Raw genomic sequence first — 18,974 nt, 5'->3', positions numbered from 1 at the left:
TCAATACTCATTCACTCCCCAGGAATAAAAACAATCTGCCTCTTATCAGTTTCATGATTGCTCTCTCTAGCATTTATTAATTAGCTTCAGCACAGCAGGGCCTCTCCCTCTGTGGAGATTAATCTCATGAAATTCATATGATTCTAACAAAAACTGATCCAAAACACCACTTGGTGGGTTTTTTCCCTCTTTCATCTATCTCTTCACTCGATTGTCTAGTGGAAAGAGCATGGTTCTGAGAGTCAGAGGACCAGGATTCTAATCTCAGCTCCACCAAGTGCCTGCTCTATGACCTTGGGCAAGTCACTTAACTTCTCTGTGCCTCAGTTCCCTCATTGGTAAAATGTGGACTCAAAATGTATCCTCCCTCCTAGTTAGACAATGAGCCCCATATGGGACCTGATTATCTTGTCCTTACCCCAGTGCTCAGTATAGTCCTTGGCAAATAGTAAGTGCTTAACAAGCACCACAATTTTACTGTTGTTCATTCTCCCATGTGGCCAAGCATAGATGGTGAGTGGGTGAGGTGGGATGGAGCAGGAGGTCGGCAGAGTTAAGGAGTGAGAGGAAGCGGGCATCTGGAAGTTTGTCCGGAACATCCACATGAATACTGAAGTCTCTGGGGATCAGCATAAAGAAAGGGAAGGAAAGAAGGTACGAAAGGCCTGAAAATCCCTCAGAAAATTGGAGGTGGGCCTTCCCCCAGGGCAGAAGATAACACCAACTAATAATTGAAGTGGAGAGTTGTGGTGGTTGAATTTTTTTTTTTAGTAGTATTTGTTAAGCGCTTACTATGTGACAAACACTGTTCTGAACACTGGGGAGGTACAAGTTAATTAGGTCAGACCCAGTCCCTATCCTGCATGGGGCTCACAGTGTAAGCAGGAGGGAGCACAGGTATTTAATCTCCATTTTACATTTGAGGGAACTGAGGCACAGAGAAGTTAAGTGACTTGCCCATGGTCACAGAGCAGGTACATGGTGGAGCTGAGATTAGACTCCTGGTCCTCTGACTCTCAAGTCCATGCTCTTTCCACTAGGCCACACTTGGATTTATACCCTTGATTTCAATCCAGCTGTGGCCTGTTAGAAAGAGAAAGGATCTGGGAGCCAGAGGACCTGGGTTCTAATTCCAGCTCCACCCTGTACCTGCTGTATGACCTTGGGCAAGTCACCTATAACTTCTCTGTGCCTTAATTACCTCATTTGTAAAATAGGGATTAGTACCGTGAACTCATGTGGGACATGGGCTGTATCCACCCTGATTAGCTTGTATCTACTCCTGCAGTTAGTACAGTGCCTAGCATATAGTAAGTGCTGAACGAGTATCATTTAAAAAAAAAGTGCAACTGAGTGAGATTAGCTGAGGCCAGTAACTGCAGAAATACTGCCCTGGTACCTTTTTTCAAAAGTGAAGGGTCATGCATTAATGTTCATTTCCTCCTTGGCCTCTCTGGAGACTTAATTAGTACTAAAAAAACTGTTTCATCTGATGTCCAGTAGAGGTGTTCTGTCTAACATCAACTCTGGGAAGGGACCTTCTATATCTTATATAGCATCAGGTACATTGTTAGTGTATAACAAATAATTTAATGAAAAGCAACTGTCTCCTCCCATTCCTTTCTTGCATTGCCTTAATAGTGTTTAACCACTGTATAAGGATTTTACATATGTAGACTGTAAACTCCTCTAGACTGTAAACTAACTGTAGTGTCTACCTAATCTGTTGTACGGTGCTCTCTCAAGTGATTAGTACAGCACTCTGCACACAGTAAGCGCTCAATAAATACAACTGATTGATTGATTGGCAGTCTCTGGGGAAACCCTGAATGATTTAAACTGATATTTAAGCATCTACGTAAATGGCTGTAAGGCCTATCTGATCTTCTATTCCTTGGCAGTGGCATCTCTGAGAATCAGACTTTATTGAGGCAGCTGACTGGCTTGACAACGCTGCCTTCTCTGTTTCCTCAGGAATATTTGCAAAGAGGCTGAGAACCTTAGCATAATAGAAGGTGCTGGATTGTTCTCAGAGAACTGCGGGACAGAATCCTAGCCTGCTTGTACCCTACTAAGTCAAATACATTTCCTTTGGAAACTTCTAATTCAGTGGTGGCTGAATTTTATATGCAAGTATTTCCTCCCTTAACTAGACTGGAGATTCCCAAGACTGAACCTATTCTTTGCACTCTGCTCCTTCCTCAGACATCTCTGGGGATTTTTGGCCTAGTGAAAAGAGCACAGGCTTGGGAGTCAGAGGCCTGAGTTCTAATTCCAGCTCTGCCACTTGTCTGCTGTCAGGTCTTGGGCAAACCACTTAACTTCTCTGTGCTTCGGATTCTTCTTCTGCAAAATGGGAATTTAATACTGTTCTCCTTCCTACCTTGTTTGTATGCCATTCCTTAGTACAGTGCTTCGCATATAATAAGCACTTAAATTCCACAATTATTATTATATGATTCCATTCATCTTTTACTCCCATTAAGCAGAGATCTATTCAGCAAGCACCAGAGGTACAAAATATAGCCATGTAACACAACACCCAGCTAGATTTTCTCAGTGTATTTTGGTTTCTGTCTTCTATCATGAGGTTTCAGAGTCTTGAAGTGAGGATGAGTGGGTAATCAATCAATGGTATTCATTGAGCGCTTATTATGTGCAGAGCATTGTATTAAGTATTTGGAAGAGAACAACAACAACACAACAGAATTAGCAAACATGTTCCCTGCCCAAAAAGAACTGACTATCCTTCTTTGCATTCCTTTCAACCATTATTATTACTAGTAAGCACTTGGTATGTGCCAAGCACTGTTCCTAAGTGCTGGGGTAGATACAAGTTAATCAGGTTGGACACAGTCCCTGTCCCACATGGGGTTCATGCTCTTAATCTTCATATTACAGATGAGGTAACTGAGGCACAGAGAAAGTTGTGATTTGCACAAGGTGTCACAGCAGACAAGTGGCAAAGCCAGGATTAGAACCCAGCAAACTTTCTTTCCCACCACATTGGTCCCCTAAGATAACTGCTCCAGGATCAGAGATGTTATCCATCACTCTGGCCAGGGTCTCCACACCAAAATAAAAGGCAGAGTTGAGAATGATCAGGATAATTCAGGGGAAATTTTCTTTGCCCAAATCACTTACACCGGTCAGTTAGGTCTAAGTGGACAGATTTTGCATGGCCACTTAGTTTTACTCTGGCACTCCACTCCTCCTTTGGTGTTTGCTCCCCACTTCAGATTGCCCTGTAGACTCACCCCCCCCTTCCCTTGTCAAGCACCTACTATGTGCCGGTCACTCTTTGAAGCGCTGGGGTATATAAAAGATAATCAGGTTGGACACAGTCCATGTCCCCATGGGGCTTGTAGTTTTAATCCCCATTTTACAGATGAGGTAACTGAGGCACAGATTAATTGACTTGCCCAAGGTCACACAGCAGACAAGTGGTGGAGCCAGGATAGAATGCCAGGTCTTCTGACTCTCAAGCCCATACACTTTCCACTAGACAACACTGCTTCTTCTGTTTCTCTCCTTTTTAAAAAAATGATATTTTTTTCAAGTTCTTCCTATGCGCCAGGCACTATACTAAGCGCTGGGGTAGGTACAAATTAATTAGGTTTGATACAGTCCCTGTCTTCTTTCTAATTTCTTTCTTTCTGTTTTCCAATAACTTACATCTCTTTGGGCCATAAAACCCAACATGTTCTTGCCTTAGATCTTATGATCAACAACATTATCAGTCATTGTCATTGACCCTGCAGAGCACTATCCTGGGTACCAACTGTATTAGGTGTCTACTATGTGCACAGCACTGTACTAGGCGCTTACTATGTGCAGAACACTGCACTCAGGGCCTGTTTTGTGCACAGCACCAGACTAGATGTTTAGAAATTGTAATAAAATTAAAGGTTACAGTCCCTACCCTTGAGTAACTTACAATCTACATAGTACATAGTATCTAATAGGACATTGATAAAAAAGATGAGCGCAAAAGAAAACATGCAATAAGAAACAAGTATATACATGAATGTTCTGTTAGGGGCATCTTTTTGTGCTGGGTTCACAACTCCCTTACAGAAATTTTCCCAAAATTATTTGGAGCATGCTTTGTTTCCTGATTTAATATGCGTCTGTGTTAAAGCCCAAACATTTTAGTGCAAGTAGTGATGGCTGACATAAAATAGCCTTTCCACTGGTATGAAAAAAACACCCATGCTCTTAAACAGTGGCTGGAGGGAAAATCTGGCAAGACAGAGATTCTGTGTCCATCAGACACACTCAGAGATCCGTATCAGCCTGAGCCCTCTCGTCGTCGTCCCTCTAGAGGGATTATACATTTTTCCGGAGGGATGCAAGCAAGGCATAGCTAAGGGAGACAAAGCAGGGGGCGTTGTGATTAGCTGATCTTTTTTCTGATGCTCTAGTCCCACTGAGGAGGCTGTTTCAGTTCCACCGCTCAACAATGAGCTATTCACAGGCCAGGAGAGCACCACCTATTCGGCCATTGCAATTGTCTACCAGCTAGTTTGAATGCTCTGCGTTCAGTTGTCTGCCAGTGGTCCGCAAACAACTTTATAAGGTAAATCTGATCTCATCTGGACAGATGAGCTTCTATTCAAGTTCCATTCCCCCCCCCCCCGATAAAGAATGGCAGACAAAATAAACTAAAAGTTTGTTTTTGTACTTGCCATAGGCTTTAAGCTTTTAACTGTCAGAATTATGGTAGGAAAATGACCTAAGGAGCGAGAAATGGAAATAAAAGCAAAGGTAGGGCAACGTAACTGCGTTAAACCATTTTATTGAAAAATAAAAATTCTCACCCTCCTTTCTAAGTTTCTGCTTTGTGAGGCATGCTGTCCTGGATCATTTTTAAAAATGAGCTTCTCATTTTCCTCTTCAGATAAACGCTAAAATTTTCAATCTACTTACATTATAACTGCATTTTCCCCATTTTGTAATTGATCAACTCTCCTATGAGCATGACCTAGAAACAGAGACATCCATTTTGCTCCTCCCAAATATTATTTCTGGGCCTTACCCTAACTCTCAGATGAGAAGAAAGCACAACAGATTCCAGAAACCAAAGTTGGGTTCCTTGTCCCTGGCTCTCTTTGCCTCACATTTAGCAGGCATCTGCACTGGTGCACTAGCTCTTTAGGATTAAAAGGAAACTGGGCAGACAATTGAAACAGGAAGCTATCTGAAATAATCTTGAGTAGAACCAGAAATCTTAGTGGAGGATGAAGAAAGCAGACAACGGGGTGGGATGCCAGCAAGGTGGGAGGTTTTGGGAGCCGAAGAAAGAACAGGAGGAAAATGCCCACTGGCTCAGAGAGGAAGAGGCTTTCAGAACTGCCCAGGGAGACCGTCAGTGAAGGAAGAGGAGGCACAAAGTAGCAACTAAGGGGAAGGAGGCAGAACGAGCCAACATGGCATTTTCGTTGGCATTTTCCTCATCCTCAGCCTCACAGCCATAGAGCAGCACCCCACAGTGGAGGGAATTAGTGGAGGAGGAGGGAAGTGAGAGCCCGTGTGAGGACGTTGAAGGGGAGCAGGGGGGGATGGGTGGGGGTGGATTACTTTTTGAAATGTAATAGCAACTTTTTTTCAGCAGCTGTATTTTGATACATAGACTTTATGCTTAGTAAAACTGTCAAGATGGGGAAAATAGAACGAGCTGAGGAACTGCTTCCAGTCACACTATTAAAACAAATGTGTTCTGCACATCACCGCATCAGAAATGTCTTTAATGGTGCCCTTCCAAAAAAGAGACATGATCAACTGTGTCTGTATTTTGGAATTTTTTGAAAAAACAACCTGACTTAAAATTTTAGGGAGTATGCTCAGTCTGCCAGGTTTAGATTGTGAACTCTTGCGAGGTACGTAGCCGTTCAGAGATGCTCAATTATTGGCACGTTAGGATGCTGATTTTAAAAATGCTTTTTTATTTTATTTTTCTTTCTGTGAGGTGATTTGACCATCCTGGTGGAAAGCAATGAAATATTTCCCCAGGAGCAACCTGCTTCCTCGTCAGTCTTCAGATTATTTCACCAGTGGCTTTTAAGTTGCCTCCAAGGCAATCTGTTCCTTCGCTGATGCCCCAGTGGCTTGTCCTGGTGCCTTTGTATGTCTCGCTATCATATTCTTTCTCCCATCTTGGATTTTTTAGGAAATTACATGTAAATATACAATTAGGTATAGCATGCTAGGTGTATTCTTTAGAGCCAAGAAGTGTCTTTTTTTCACACCCTAAAGAGTGATATATTTGTTAGTGACCTTAGGAAATTCACCCAAGTTTTTGGAATTTTTTTTTCCTGGAGGAAGACATTAATGGGGGAGGTGATAAGCACACCAGGGTGCTAAATAGTCATTAACAAAAAGAGGGGTGCAGGAAACTAAGCCCCCAGGCTCTGGAAAGCCTGGTCAGTGGATGGCAGTTTTTTTTTTTTAAAGTCCCCAGCCTCCTCCAAACAGCTGTTCAGAATCTCTCAGCAACATTTCTGGGGGTACCTCAGACCCCTTCCCAGTCCCACAACCAGGCTCAGGCATGAAAGTGGACAATTTCAGAAACTTTTATGATGAAGAAGAACTGGCTTTCATGAAGAACCCTTAATTGTCTATATGGACCTTGTGCAGGAGTAATGTAATATACTGAAATTTCTAACCTCCCTCTTATTCCTGGGTTTATAAATCATTAAAATGATTGAAAAAAATCACAAATATTGATCACCCCATAGTCTTTTCTAATATTATTTTGGGCACCTTTTACATTTTTGGAAATGTACTTTTAGAAAAGACATTTGGAAAAATTAAGCACATTCATTGCTGCATGAAAAACATTGATCAGTGAAATGAAGATAGGCTTCATTTTTAAGAATAGGGTCAGCAGAAATACATGGGTTAGGCCCAAAGATAAGATAGCACAAAATGTATTTATAAAATGAATAGAGTAAAATTAACTGGGTGTCGTTTGGTTACATTTTGGAAGCTGGTGCATTTTTCCCATTTTTGTTTTTAAAACCCATTTCTACCGTTGCTGTGCATGGGACATATCCATTAACCCACTTACTCTGAAATTAAAGGAAAATTAGCTAGAATGAACCCTGTACAATGATGACTTTTAGAAAGGGAAATAAATTTAGTTGAATATTTAGCTATGTTAAAGGAATTACAGTCAAAATGTTTTCCATGCCTTCAAAAATATTTTCGGTGTGAGGCGAAAAACTCCATTTAGGATCACCAAAAAAGTAAAGTGCATTTTCCAGTGTTTTAAAATGAATGGAATGTTAAAAATCTGTACTACTGTATTGGGCACTCAATCCACATTAGTATCTGCTTATATAAACAAGACAAAATACTGTTTAATTAGGCTGGTTGGTAAAATTTTGGAACTTTGGCTTTCTCTCTTGTTGTGAGCCATGCATAAAATGCTTGGCTATTGATGAACGCAGAATAGTCAGGACTTAAACAGCTGACATCTGCTTACTCTCTCTGTCTCTCTCTCCCTCTCTCTCTTTTTAAACAGAATAACAAGCCATTTCAGCCTAATCTACCTCAAATGTGTGCATGTAAATGGGGGGGCCATCTATTGACCTGTATTCTTTTCAGCTGAGGATTGGTCCACATGGTTTATGAAACCAGGAGGGCTGATTTGAAATGCAGATGTCGAGACAGTGAAGTACCCCCTCCCCTTTTTCCTTTGCTGTATCTGTCAGTGTGAAAAATGGCTTGCACAAGGGTCATTCACCCATACTCACTTAATTACTTTTCTTGGACCCACAGAACTGTCCCAAGCTGTGGTGGATGCGGGAGCAGTTCCTCTTTTAGTACTGTGTATCCAGGAGCCCGAAATTGCTTTGAAAAGGATTGCTGCCTCAGCCCTCAGTGATATTTCAAAGCACTTGCCAGAGTTAGCGCAGACAGTGGTGGATGCTGGGGCTATTGCTCATTTAGCCCAGATGATCCTGAACCCCGACGCTAAACTGAAGGTACTCTTAAATGTGTTTCAAAAACAGCATCAGATGGGATGTGCTCCTAACCTGAGAATGTTTGAAATGCTTGCTGAAAGTAAACGGTTAACGTAGAAGATTTTTACAATGACCATTCGGCAAGAAACGATTTGGTTGTTTTGGGTAGCTCTTTTGCACTTAAGAAAATACTTCAGAAAGGAGAAATTTAAAACAGGTGTCTTGTGGTTTTTTGTTTTTTCGTTGTTTCTCCTTTTTAAAACAGAAAATTATTGCCAAGAGCATCGGGGTCATTTTAGCAGTTATAGTCTGCCACATATTACTGACTTACCAGTGTTTAAAACTCTGAAATTTCTGAACCTTTAGAATTTTGCTGTTCTTTTTTAAAATGAAGTCATTTAGTTAGCAGGAAATCCTAAAATTATATGAGAATGAATGAATGTCTTGATGATGATTTAAAATGATTGGCTTGTATTATAATTAGCAACCAAACTGTAGTTTCAAGTTCCTACACTTTGAGTTTAGCATGCAGATCTTTTTTTTTTTACCCTGTTCACTGTAATAGTGTAAGTAGAGGAGATAAGTTTATTTCTAGAAATGATTCTCAGAAACCCTTTAGCCAGGTCTAGAAAGCAGAAATAACCACAGCTAAGGTAACTTGTCCTCTTCCTTTTCCCTCTATGGCAAGTACTTTGAACTTATGCATGTTGATATGATAAAAATGGTATATTCCTCCTAGTAGACCATATTTCTTTTTGTTTATCAGCGTCAGGTGCTTTCTGCTCTTAGTCAGATTGCGAAGCATTCTGTGGATCTGGCAGAAATGGTGGTGGAAGCAGAAATTTTTCCAGTTGTATTTATGTGCCTGAAGGACAGAGACGAATATGTCAAGAAAAATGCTGCGACTTTAATTAGAGAGATTGCAAAGCATACGCCTGAGGTAAAAGGCAGTTAATTTGGGGATGTTAAATAAAACACCAGATTGTGTGCTTGCAGGGCGGAGGGGTGTAGGTGGTAACTATTTTAGGTTCTGGTGGTAGGGTCAGAACATAAATAGCACTGATTGATGGGAGCTGAAAATGCTGGTTTCTTTCCTTACCTACACTTCTGACATATCACCCTGGGAAAAGGCATTCAAATTTTTTTTTAAATGGCATTGGTAAGCGCTTACTAGGAGTCAAACACTGCTAAGCACTGGGGTAGAAACAAATTGATTAGAGTGGACCCATTCCCCATCCCACGTGGGGCTCACTGTCTAAGTAGGATGGAGGACAGGAGAACTGAGGCCCAGAAAAGTGAAGTGACTTGCCCAAGGTCTGACAGCAAGCAGTTGGCAGAGCTGGGATTAGAACCCAGGTCCTCTGACTCCCAAGCCTGTGCTCTTTCCACTAGGCCATGTGTTTTTCTGGCCAAGGCTTATTTAGTTTTTCTATCTTCTAAGTGGAAATACTAGTCCTCACACTTTTCCTCCCTTTCTTTCTCATAAGAATGTGGTGAGGATTGATATGTCGATGTATTTAATAACCTTCACGTGAAGAACACTGAATATGTGCCAGAGTATTTATATTAAAGTGGTTTCCTTCCTGGTATCTTTAAAATAAGAAGGAAATATGAAATCACAACAGGAACCAGGGATTGTACAGGTTCAGAAGTGATGCCTTTAAAAAATATTTTCCGCAGTGGTTGTTAGCTAATGTTTTCCTTTTTTTTTTCCTTCTATATTTTTCTTTTCAAGAAACACCCTAATCTGGCTAGTAGAGCTTTCATGATTGAAATCAAATCTGTAGGCAATCACTACTAGCAAAGAAAGAATAATTAGATAAGAACATTTCAAATCTGCCATTGTATTTTCTACTTAATAATTAATCTTCTTTATACACATAGATAATGATTGGTGGTTTCATAACTAGCTAGTTATGAACTAGCCCTAGGCTCAGCTTCTAGGAAAGGAATTCTGACACCCATTATAATAGGGATAAAAGTTGTGCCATCGATGCATGAAAAATTAAACCCCAGAGAAAGCCCCTCTGTGCCCTTCTGTATGTATTCGAAACAGTATGAGTTATTAGACTTCTGTGTTTCTCCGGTAAATACTTATACTCTGGAAAATAGATTTGCAAGCATTCAATCGAGCTTCCTCACAAGTAAGCCAGATTAAAAAAAAAATAAGACTTTTAACTTAGATTAGATTCTTAGACCCGGTGGAAATACCGAAAGAATGGCTCAAGATCTGTGGGATCGTCCCGGTTATGGTCACGGTATCGGCTTCATTTCTTTTCTCTCAGCTTTCCCAGCTAATAGTCAATGCAGGCGGAGTTGCTGCCATGATTGATTGTATCGGCTGCTGCAAGGGGAACGTAAGGCTGCCAGGTATCATGATGCTTGGTTATGTAGCGGCTCATTCTGAGCATCTGGCAACTGCAGTGATCATCTCCAAGGTTAGTTCTTGCTCCGTTTTCTTCCTGTGATCATTACCTTGAGATTCCAAGAAAGAACCACAGATGACTATAGCTCCTCAGAGTATTGCAGGGAATGGTATATTGATTGACTGATTATATAAGCAGTAGTAAAAAAAATGCCTGAGTGTTTTCCCTGCTTTATGGGCCTCTTAGTTGTGTTATATGCACAGATAATTTTCCGAAACAATAAATCAGAATAAGGATTACACTTCACTAACTGCAAATAGACGCCTAGGTGTTGAACAATAAAAAAGGGTCAATTTCTCTAAAACAATTTGCATTCTTAATTGACCATAAATATTACATGTATTTACAGCTTAAATAATTGAACGTGCTTCTCTAAAACTGTTTAATCGGTACTGTATTTTGATCCTAAACAATTGAACGTAGAAGCTGATTCTTATTAGTTATTCCTACATCTCAGATTCCTCTCTCCCACAAGTCAGAGGGATCAGCACAAACTGCCCTCTTCCATATCTCCCAGCTTAGATGGCCTCCTACTGAGCTCACAGCAGAGGCAGATCTAATGGACTTGGCATTGCTTTTGCTCATGGCTTGGCCAGGCCCCTTGCCTCAACTGGATTTCCTGAGAAGCAGCATGGCCTAGTGGATAGAGCATGGGCCCGGGAGTTAGAAGGACCTGAGTTCTAATCCTGGATCCACCACTTGTCTGCTGTGTGACCTTGGACAAGTCACTTTAATTTCTCTGTGCCTCAGTTACCTCATCCTTAAAATGGGGATTAAGTTTGTGAGCCGCATGTGGGATAAGGACTGTGTCCAACCTGATTAGCATATATCTGCCCCAGCACTTATTTCAGTGCCTGGCACACAGTTGAGGTAATAATAATAGTAATTATTGTATTTAAGTGCTTACAATGTGCCAAGCACTGTTCTAAATGCTGAGATAGAAGGTAATCAGGTTGTCCCACATGGGGCTCACAGTCTTAATCCCCATTTTACAGATGATGGAACTGAGGCACAGAGAAGTTAAGCAGTTTACCCAAGGTCACACAGCAGATGAGTGGCAGAGCCGAGACTAGAACCCATGTCCTCTGACTCCTGAGCCCAGGCTCTATCCATTAAACCACAATGTTTTTCCATGAAGCCTTGCTACACCCTTCTCCTCAGTGCCTTGGGATTGTTTTAGAGACCCACAGGGTTTATGTGGGGGTAGAGGTTGGGGAGGTCCTCCAATATTTGTAATAATAATTATAGTATTTGTGAAGGGCTTATTATGTGCTAGCTGCTCTACTAAGCACTGGGGTAGATTCAGGATAATCAGATTGGATATAGTCCCTGTCCCCATAGCCTATGTAGGAGAGAGAATGGATATTGAATTCCCATTTCACAGATGAGGAAAGAAACTGATACACAGAGAAGTCAAGTGACTTACCCAAGATCACACAGCAGACTAGCAGTGGAACCAGGGTTAAAACCCAGGTCCTCTGATTCGCAGGCCATCCTCTTTCTGCTAGGCCTCCCTGCTTCCTTCTCATCCTCCAGAGCTCTTCCTTCTACTCCTTTCCACCCCCTTTACCCTGCTTGAAGGGCAGTTCTGGACTTTTTGATTGCCAGCCATATCAGAAAACAGCTAATCTTTAGTGATACCATTAGATATTTTTCTGATCCATGCCCACAATGATAAAATTCCCAGGACTGAAGGAATATTTTGGTGAGGTTTCCTAAAATGTCATCTCTGTTTGTATATGTTCAAAAGTAAAAGTCACATAAAACATAAACAATATTTAGATATTATTTGAGCTCAACCCATTTGTGTCCAAGTCTAAGACTTTCTTAACTTAGACCAGGAGGAAAAAATAAACACTTCATTGAAATAAAAAGATTTAAAATTAATTAGATTCAAAAAAATTAAAAAAAACTTGAGATCTTAAAATCGTAAACTTTTCCAGTTTCTGCCACAATGGAAGTTTCCGGTTCATCGGCAACCCGGTTTGTGACATCTGTTGTTTGGTTAAACCCTTCACACTCCGAAGGAACAAAAGGAGTTATTCTTTGTTTCAGTGGATTATTGCGGATAATTAAAGTGAATTGGTTCGAGTGCCCAGAAAAATGACAAGGCATTTGGATTGCTCATGGCTCGTGTCACCTAGCAGAAAAGGGATCAGGATCGAAATGATTTCTTTTACTGTTTCTGAACAAAATCACGGCCTCTTTAATCCTGCCCCAGATTCCTAATGTTTGCCCTTTGGATCACCACCGCAGGGAGTGCCACAGTTGTCTGTCTGCTTGTCGGAAGAGTCGGAAGATCACATCAAGGCGGCTGCCGCTTGGGCATTAGGGCAGATTGGGAGACACACTCCAGAACATGCACGGGCGGTGGCTGTAACGAATGCCCTATCGGTTCTGCTCGCCCTCTATCTGGCCCCGGAAAGCTCAGAAGATCTTCAAGTAAAAGTAGGTGAATTTGGTTCAAAAGCCAGTACCAAGCTCTGCCAACTAGCAGGCACTCAGTAAATGCCACTGAGGACAGTGATGAACTCTTTTCATTCATTCATTCATTCTTACACACACACACACACATTTTCATTTAGAAACATCAATTTAAAAGTGTGTCCATTTTCAATAATTATCCTGATGGTATTAAGTGCTTACTATGTTTTGAGCATTGCTGGGGTAGTTCCATGGAAATCTTTTTGGGCAAGATTAACATTATGATTACAAAAGAACTGGTAAACAGGAGATTCTGGGTTCCATTTGGTCTGCGTGCATACTTTGAAGGTTTTAGGGTTAGAAAATTAGGGTTGGAGCAAACTTTTGTAGAGATTAATCTAAAACTTTAAGATTAATCTAAACCATTCACTGTTTTGCATTAATCTTGTTACTTGCTGTAATTTTTTGTCATTATTTGAATCATGCTCTATTTTTTTTTTTCATAAATAACATCAGGTTAAATGAGAAAAGTTACTTAGACTGTGAGCCCCCATGTGGGACAAGTACCGTGACCAATCTGATTAATTTGTATCTACCCCAGTATTTAGTAAGTGCTTAACAAATACTACAATTAATTGTGGCATTTGTGGTACAATAATTTTGGTATAATAGTAATAAAAAATGAATTTAAAGGGCTGTAGTAGAAAATGACATTTCTCTAAAAGGTTGCTTAAGATCACATGGGTTTCCTATACAAATGAGGATTCGGTTGTGCCCAACCATGGTACTGCTCTTATTCTGAGAGTACTCCCTCCATGGAAGCTAATCTTTCTGAAGAACATGTGGCAGAACAAGCTTCCCCTCTTTTGGGGAAGAAAACAGCTGACAGAAATGTCAGGGCCCCGTGGGGATTGTTTAAAATTTCCTCCTGCCCAAACCACCATGGTAAAGCCTAATGTTTCCCTAGTTGGTAATCAGTCAGGCTTTGGCCTAAGCGTTTAACCACCCGCTATATTTTCTTACTGAAAAAATGAGATTTTCTTAACATTCCGAAAACCAACAGACTTAGATTTTGTTAGTCTAAAAGTGAAAGAGAAGGTGAGGGATCTCCAAAGATAAGGGCCTTGATTACAGTCTCCAAATGGGAAAATTGGGGAAATATTAATTGGAACATTCTGTATTCTGGAAGGTTAGATCACTACAGAGAGGAAGAAGTTGAGTTCCAAGATAACCTGGTCCCAAATCATCTCAGTCTTTAGGGATTAGTAGCAATTCCTATCTAGGGCAAAGGAAAAAGAATTCCTTTATTCTCCAGGTAATCAGTTGTGCTTTCATAATTCTACAGAGTTCTGAACTTCCTTTAAGAGGGCTTTCAGGGGTTGTAATTTCCTCTCACCTTTCACATTTGAGCTCATGAGTAGCAAAGGAGAGAGGTGAAATTCCAAAATGTGCTGTCAGGGAGAGGCTTCCCTTAGCAGTAGCAGAAGTAGTGTTTACTAAGCACCTACTGTAGGTAAAACATTTTACTAAGCATGACAAAAAAAAATACATGAGTATGAACTAGAAGCAGTCCCTAGCTCTCAAGGGTCTCAAAATCCTAGAGTAAATGGGGAAGGTTGGTGACAGACACATTAGGAAAAACTAAAAACAAAACCCAAAAACATACCGAGGCAATAAGAATAAATACCATATGAACTACACAAAAACACGGCTAGAGGAGCAGTCTACTCTCCTACCTCAGACAGGACTGTTCAGAGTTCACCGATCACAACAACCACAACCACCCGAACCCCAACGTTCATATTCCAAAGTTTGGAAAGCTTCGTGCTGCTGCCTCGTCCTCATTCTGCTGTGGTGGGAGCATAGGGTGTATGTAATTAAGAAGTGACCTGCTCCCTTCCCACAAGGAGTTTACACTCTAAATGTGGGGAGGCAGACGTAAAAAAAAAAGTAATTACGGCTAGATTAGTCAATATAAGTAATTAAGTACACATGTGCATTAGTTCTGAAGATGGGGTGAGATAAGTTCATTAATGCTAAAGTGGGATGATGGAATTCTATTGGGGTGATTAATCGGGGAAGGCTAGTTGGAGGAAGTGGCATTTTAGAAGGGATTTGAATGTGGGAAGAGTGGTTGTCGGGTTGATGGTCTAGGACCAAGGCAGAAGTGCTGCTGCTCGTAATCCACACTCTGGAAAAGTGGAAAAAAGTTTGGCAAGTCACCAGGCAAAAACTAGAGCCCTCTGAGTAGTGCAGCCCCACCCTCTAGGAGTGTGATTAGATTATTTTATTTTGAGGCATTTGCTGAAGGAAAGGGCAGCAGGAACGTTCAGTCTTGCCCCCAAATCTAGTGCCACACAGAAGCCACAGACTTTGAGGTCCTTTTGTCTCCCAGGAGTGGCAGTAAAGTGTTCAGGACTCCAAAGGCTTTGGATCCAGGTTGGCCTGGTCATCTTGCTCTGGTTTGGAACTGCTCTGGATGAAGGTCAGCTCCAACCCTAAGCCAGAGATGAGTCCAGAGTAGATCGATCAGTTCTGACACCCCATTTTGGATAGTGACATGTGCCAGGTTGGGGGGGACGGGCATGGAAGGGCTTTATACCAAACTGAAGCTAAAGGCTGGATCAAGACTAATCGAGCACTCATGGTCTTCCAACCCCAAACGGTGCCTGCTGAGTCATTCAGAGGGTCCCAGTGACTGATAGTGACGGTATGAATAAATATCCTGGCCACATGAGACTTGCTCCCTACCTGCTCCCTACCCTAATACCCCTTTGCAGCTGGAGCAGGCCAGGATTCTCATAACACTAGAAATACTAGAGAGGTAGCATGGCCTAATGGAAAGCACAGACCTGGGTTCTAATCCTGGCTCTGCCACTTGTCTGCTTTGTGACCTTGGGCAAATCACTGCACTTCTCTGTGCCTCAATTCCTCTACTGTAAAATGGGGATTAAATTCTTCTTCCTTCTATTTAGACTGTGAGCCCTACATGGGACAGGGACTGTGTCTGATGTAATTAACTTGTACCTACCCCAGCGCTTAAAACAGTGTTTGACACACATTAAGTGCTTAACAAATACCATTATTAAAAAAAAAAAGGCTGCAGTGACTCAAAATATGAGGAAAGTTAGCTCTGGGGAGGGGGCAGGCTGCCTAATGACTGTACCTTTAGTTCATCACTTGAGAAACTGTTGCACATCTCTCCACAGAAGTTGGATAAGGACTAGATTATAATGCAAGGCATGGGGCAGTCCATCCAGATGCCCACCCAACAGTTTCTTACTTCAGAGGCCTGTGGGGAAGAAACCAAGCAAACAACCCTGCCCCTTGGGTTCTTTCAGGAATTGGCCAGAAATGTCAGCCAGCTCTGTGTGACTCGCTTCTGTCTCACTCAAAGAAAGGGTATCCAAGAGGGACGCGAGCTGTCGGACTACATTTCTCATTTGCTCCTCCTTGGAAGGCTTCAGATTTTACAGCCATGTTGAGGTGCAATCGGTCCCTGGGGCACGTCAGCATCTGTAGTCAGCCTTTAATTGGTTCCAATCCACGGGAGCAGCCGAAAAGCCTCTTCGCATTCTCTGCGTCCTTTTCCAAGCCCTTATTCTTGGTCTCAGTTTGCCAGTAGGAACTGAAGTTCAGTGTACTAAGATTACAAAATAACTTCCAGGCAGAAAGAGACTACTTTTTCTCTCCTCCCCCTTCCGCCCCATTCCCTTTCTCCCTCTACAATTCCTTGGTTTTAGAATTTAGTGATATGAGGCCTAGTAAACAATGAAGTTCCTACCCAAATAGGTTTAGGATTTCTCAGTTTTGTGGTCTGGAGGTCAGGCGGACGGATAAAATTCCTCCACAACGCTGGTTCCAGAGCCTGGATCTGGGGGGTTCTGCACAGCTTTTGGGTCTGGCTGAGACAGAACACTCGCTAAAACCCTGCTCCCTCCACCTGATCCTCTCTAACCAAAGATTTTGCTTCCCTGCTTCCTCCCTTGATCACTGTCTGTTGCTGGATTCCTCTGGAGCGTGCACGGCTCATCCCATTAAGAAAAACAAAGTACCACCTGATTTCAGTGTCTGCTTAAGATAACATAACATAGCTTTACCATGTCTCAATGCACAGTCCCTGTCAATACGGAAGGTATTTTTTTTACCTCTGATCGGGCAACAGTCTTGGCCACATTGTGGAAAAAACACACTCAAGAAGATAGGAACTGTCTCTTTTTAACTAAAAAAAAAAATAACTAGAGGTGAGAGTTGGGGCAGTGGGAGACGACAAAAGAAGAGAAGAAAAAATAGCTACCATTCCTGTCTTGGAGTTGATTCTCTCACGGTCTTTTAGCCGGGCCTCTCCACTGGAGGGGGAGGGAACAGAAACTTGAGAGAATTGTTTCAGGTGGGGGTTAGCTGGAGGTTAGCTTGCTGGGCGAGCCAAAGACACCCTGATTGTCCCCGGTTTACAGTTTCTCCTGCTGAGAAGGCTTGTCAGTTTGAGTTCAGGAGAGATTGTACCAGGCTCCTTTCCTCCAGGCCTGATTGGCAGCACCTAGAGCAGCTACAGCAAAAAGGCTGTGAGAGACAGCCTTCACCTTCACTCTCCTCTGTAACTACATGCTTGCTGAGGAGGGAACCGTGACGCAAAAGAATGGAGGAGACCAGAAAAAAAAAGACTGGAGGAAAATCATTCTCCTTCAAGAAGAGTTCGTAGAAGGCAACTCTGGGGGCAGGAGGGAGCCGACTCTGAGTTTTGTTGTGGGAAAGGCTTAGTAAGAGAAAAGAAAACATTCTGTTGCCTTGAGTATCGAGGCAACTTTGAATCAAAGGACAGGTGGAATTACCACTCCTAGCAGTATTATCTTGAAACATGCAATCCATCAATTCTGCTTAAATAGATATCATGAACCCAGTAGAACATTTTTTGCCTTTAATAGTAGGATTTTGTTAATCCCCAAAACCTTTTGGAAGAAAATGAAATGGAAATGGTTTTTCCCCACGATGGTGTGTAGAATAAAGTAGCATGGCCTAGTGGAAAAACCGCTAGCCTGGGAGTCAGAGGACCAGGGTTCTTATCCCGGCTCCACCACTTGTCTGCTGTGTAGTCTTAGGCAAGTCATTTAACTTCTCTGTGCTTCAGTTCCCTCATTTGCAAAATGGGTATTCAATACCTGTCCCCTCGCCTACATAAATGGTCAGCTTCATATAGGACCTGATGATCTTGTATCTACCACAGTGCAGTGCTTGCCACCTAGTGCTTATCAAAAAGCATAATTATTTTTATTGTTATTAGTCAGTGTGGGCAAAAATGTACTTGGAGTGCTGAACTCCAAAGTGTGCCTTGCTTTGCATCTGCTTTGCATTTATAAGTTGAAGAGATGAGCAGTGAAGGAGAGGGTGGGATGGTGGAGAGAAGTGTGGGAGGAGAAATGATGGAGTGATGGGAGAACAGGAAAGGAAGCAGTGGGGGTGATGAATGAGAAGATGAGGGAAGAAAGAGGAGAATGGGAGGAACAGGAGAATGCGATCAAGAAACTAGTTGAGGATAAATGGGCAAAAGCTATAATTACGTTAATATTGTCCATCTGCCTTTGGGGAATTTCTTATGTTTTTCTTAGGGGATTATTTTCTCTTTTGTTTGTACATGAAATTAATAACCCTTTAAAAATCAATTTATGTTGGTAGCGTAAGTCATTTCAAAATGCACATTCTTTGTTGAAGATATTTAAAGAATGAAATGCAGTTTATGCTTTATCAAGATGGAATTCTTTGTTAAATTAATTGGAGAACTGTAGTCTTGTTTTTGACATTTTTTTTCAAAAACAAAGCATAAGTCTTGATTAGACCAGGAAATTGATCTCACTTCTAAATTCCAGGAATTCTTGTCAAGGATTCATTGATTGCTTGCTGTATGTGTTCTGTTTTGTACTATGACAGACTAAAAAGGCCATAAAGAGTATCCTACAAAAATGCACTCATCTTCCAGCTCTGGAACCATTCTTGCATGATGCTCCTCCAAATATTTTGAAACATGTGGTAGGACAGTTCAGTAAGGTAAGAAAAATCATCTTAATCTGAGTCCAAAATAACAATCACAGTTCCTTATGAAAACTTATAATCCGTGAATTTCTTTTCCCTCACCTGAATCGCTCTTTTTTTCCCAAAAGAT

The 18,974-nt window shown here is 41.6% G+C and overlaps 1 protein-coding gene across 1 annotated transcript in view; it reads left to right on the top strand.

The window, feature by feature from the left end:
- The window catches only part of SPAG6 (sperm associated antigen 6), a 60,139-nt gene that overhangs the window by 33,233 nt on the left and 7,932 nt on the right, over positions 1-18,974 (top strand). Inside the window, exons 5-9 of the mRNA XM_029077772.2 lie at positions 7,783-7,988; positions 8,734-8,907; positions 10,253-10,405; positions 12,650-12,841; positions 18,743-18,859. Of these exons, the coding sequence (XP_028933605.1) occupies positions 7,783-7,988; positions 8,734-8,907; positions 10,253-10,405; positions 12,650-12,841; positions 18,743-18,859 (842 nt within the window). The remainder of the gene's footprint in view (positions 1-7,782; positions 7,989-8,733; positions 8,908-10,252; positions 10,406-12,649; positions 12,842-18,742; positions 18,860-18,974) is intronic.

This window comes from Ornithorhynchus anatinus, chromosome 13, assembly GCF_004115215.2.
Source record: "Ornithorhynchus anatinus isolate Pmale09 chromosome 13, mOrnAna1.pri.v4, whole genome shotgun sequence".
NCBI lineage: Eukaryota > Metazoa > Chordata > Mammalia > Monotremata > Ornithorhynchidae > Ornithorhynchus > Ornithorhynchus anatinus.
This window is presented reverse-complemented; position numbering and strand designations above follow the sequence as displayed.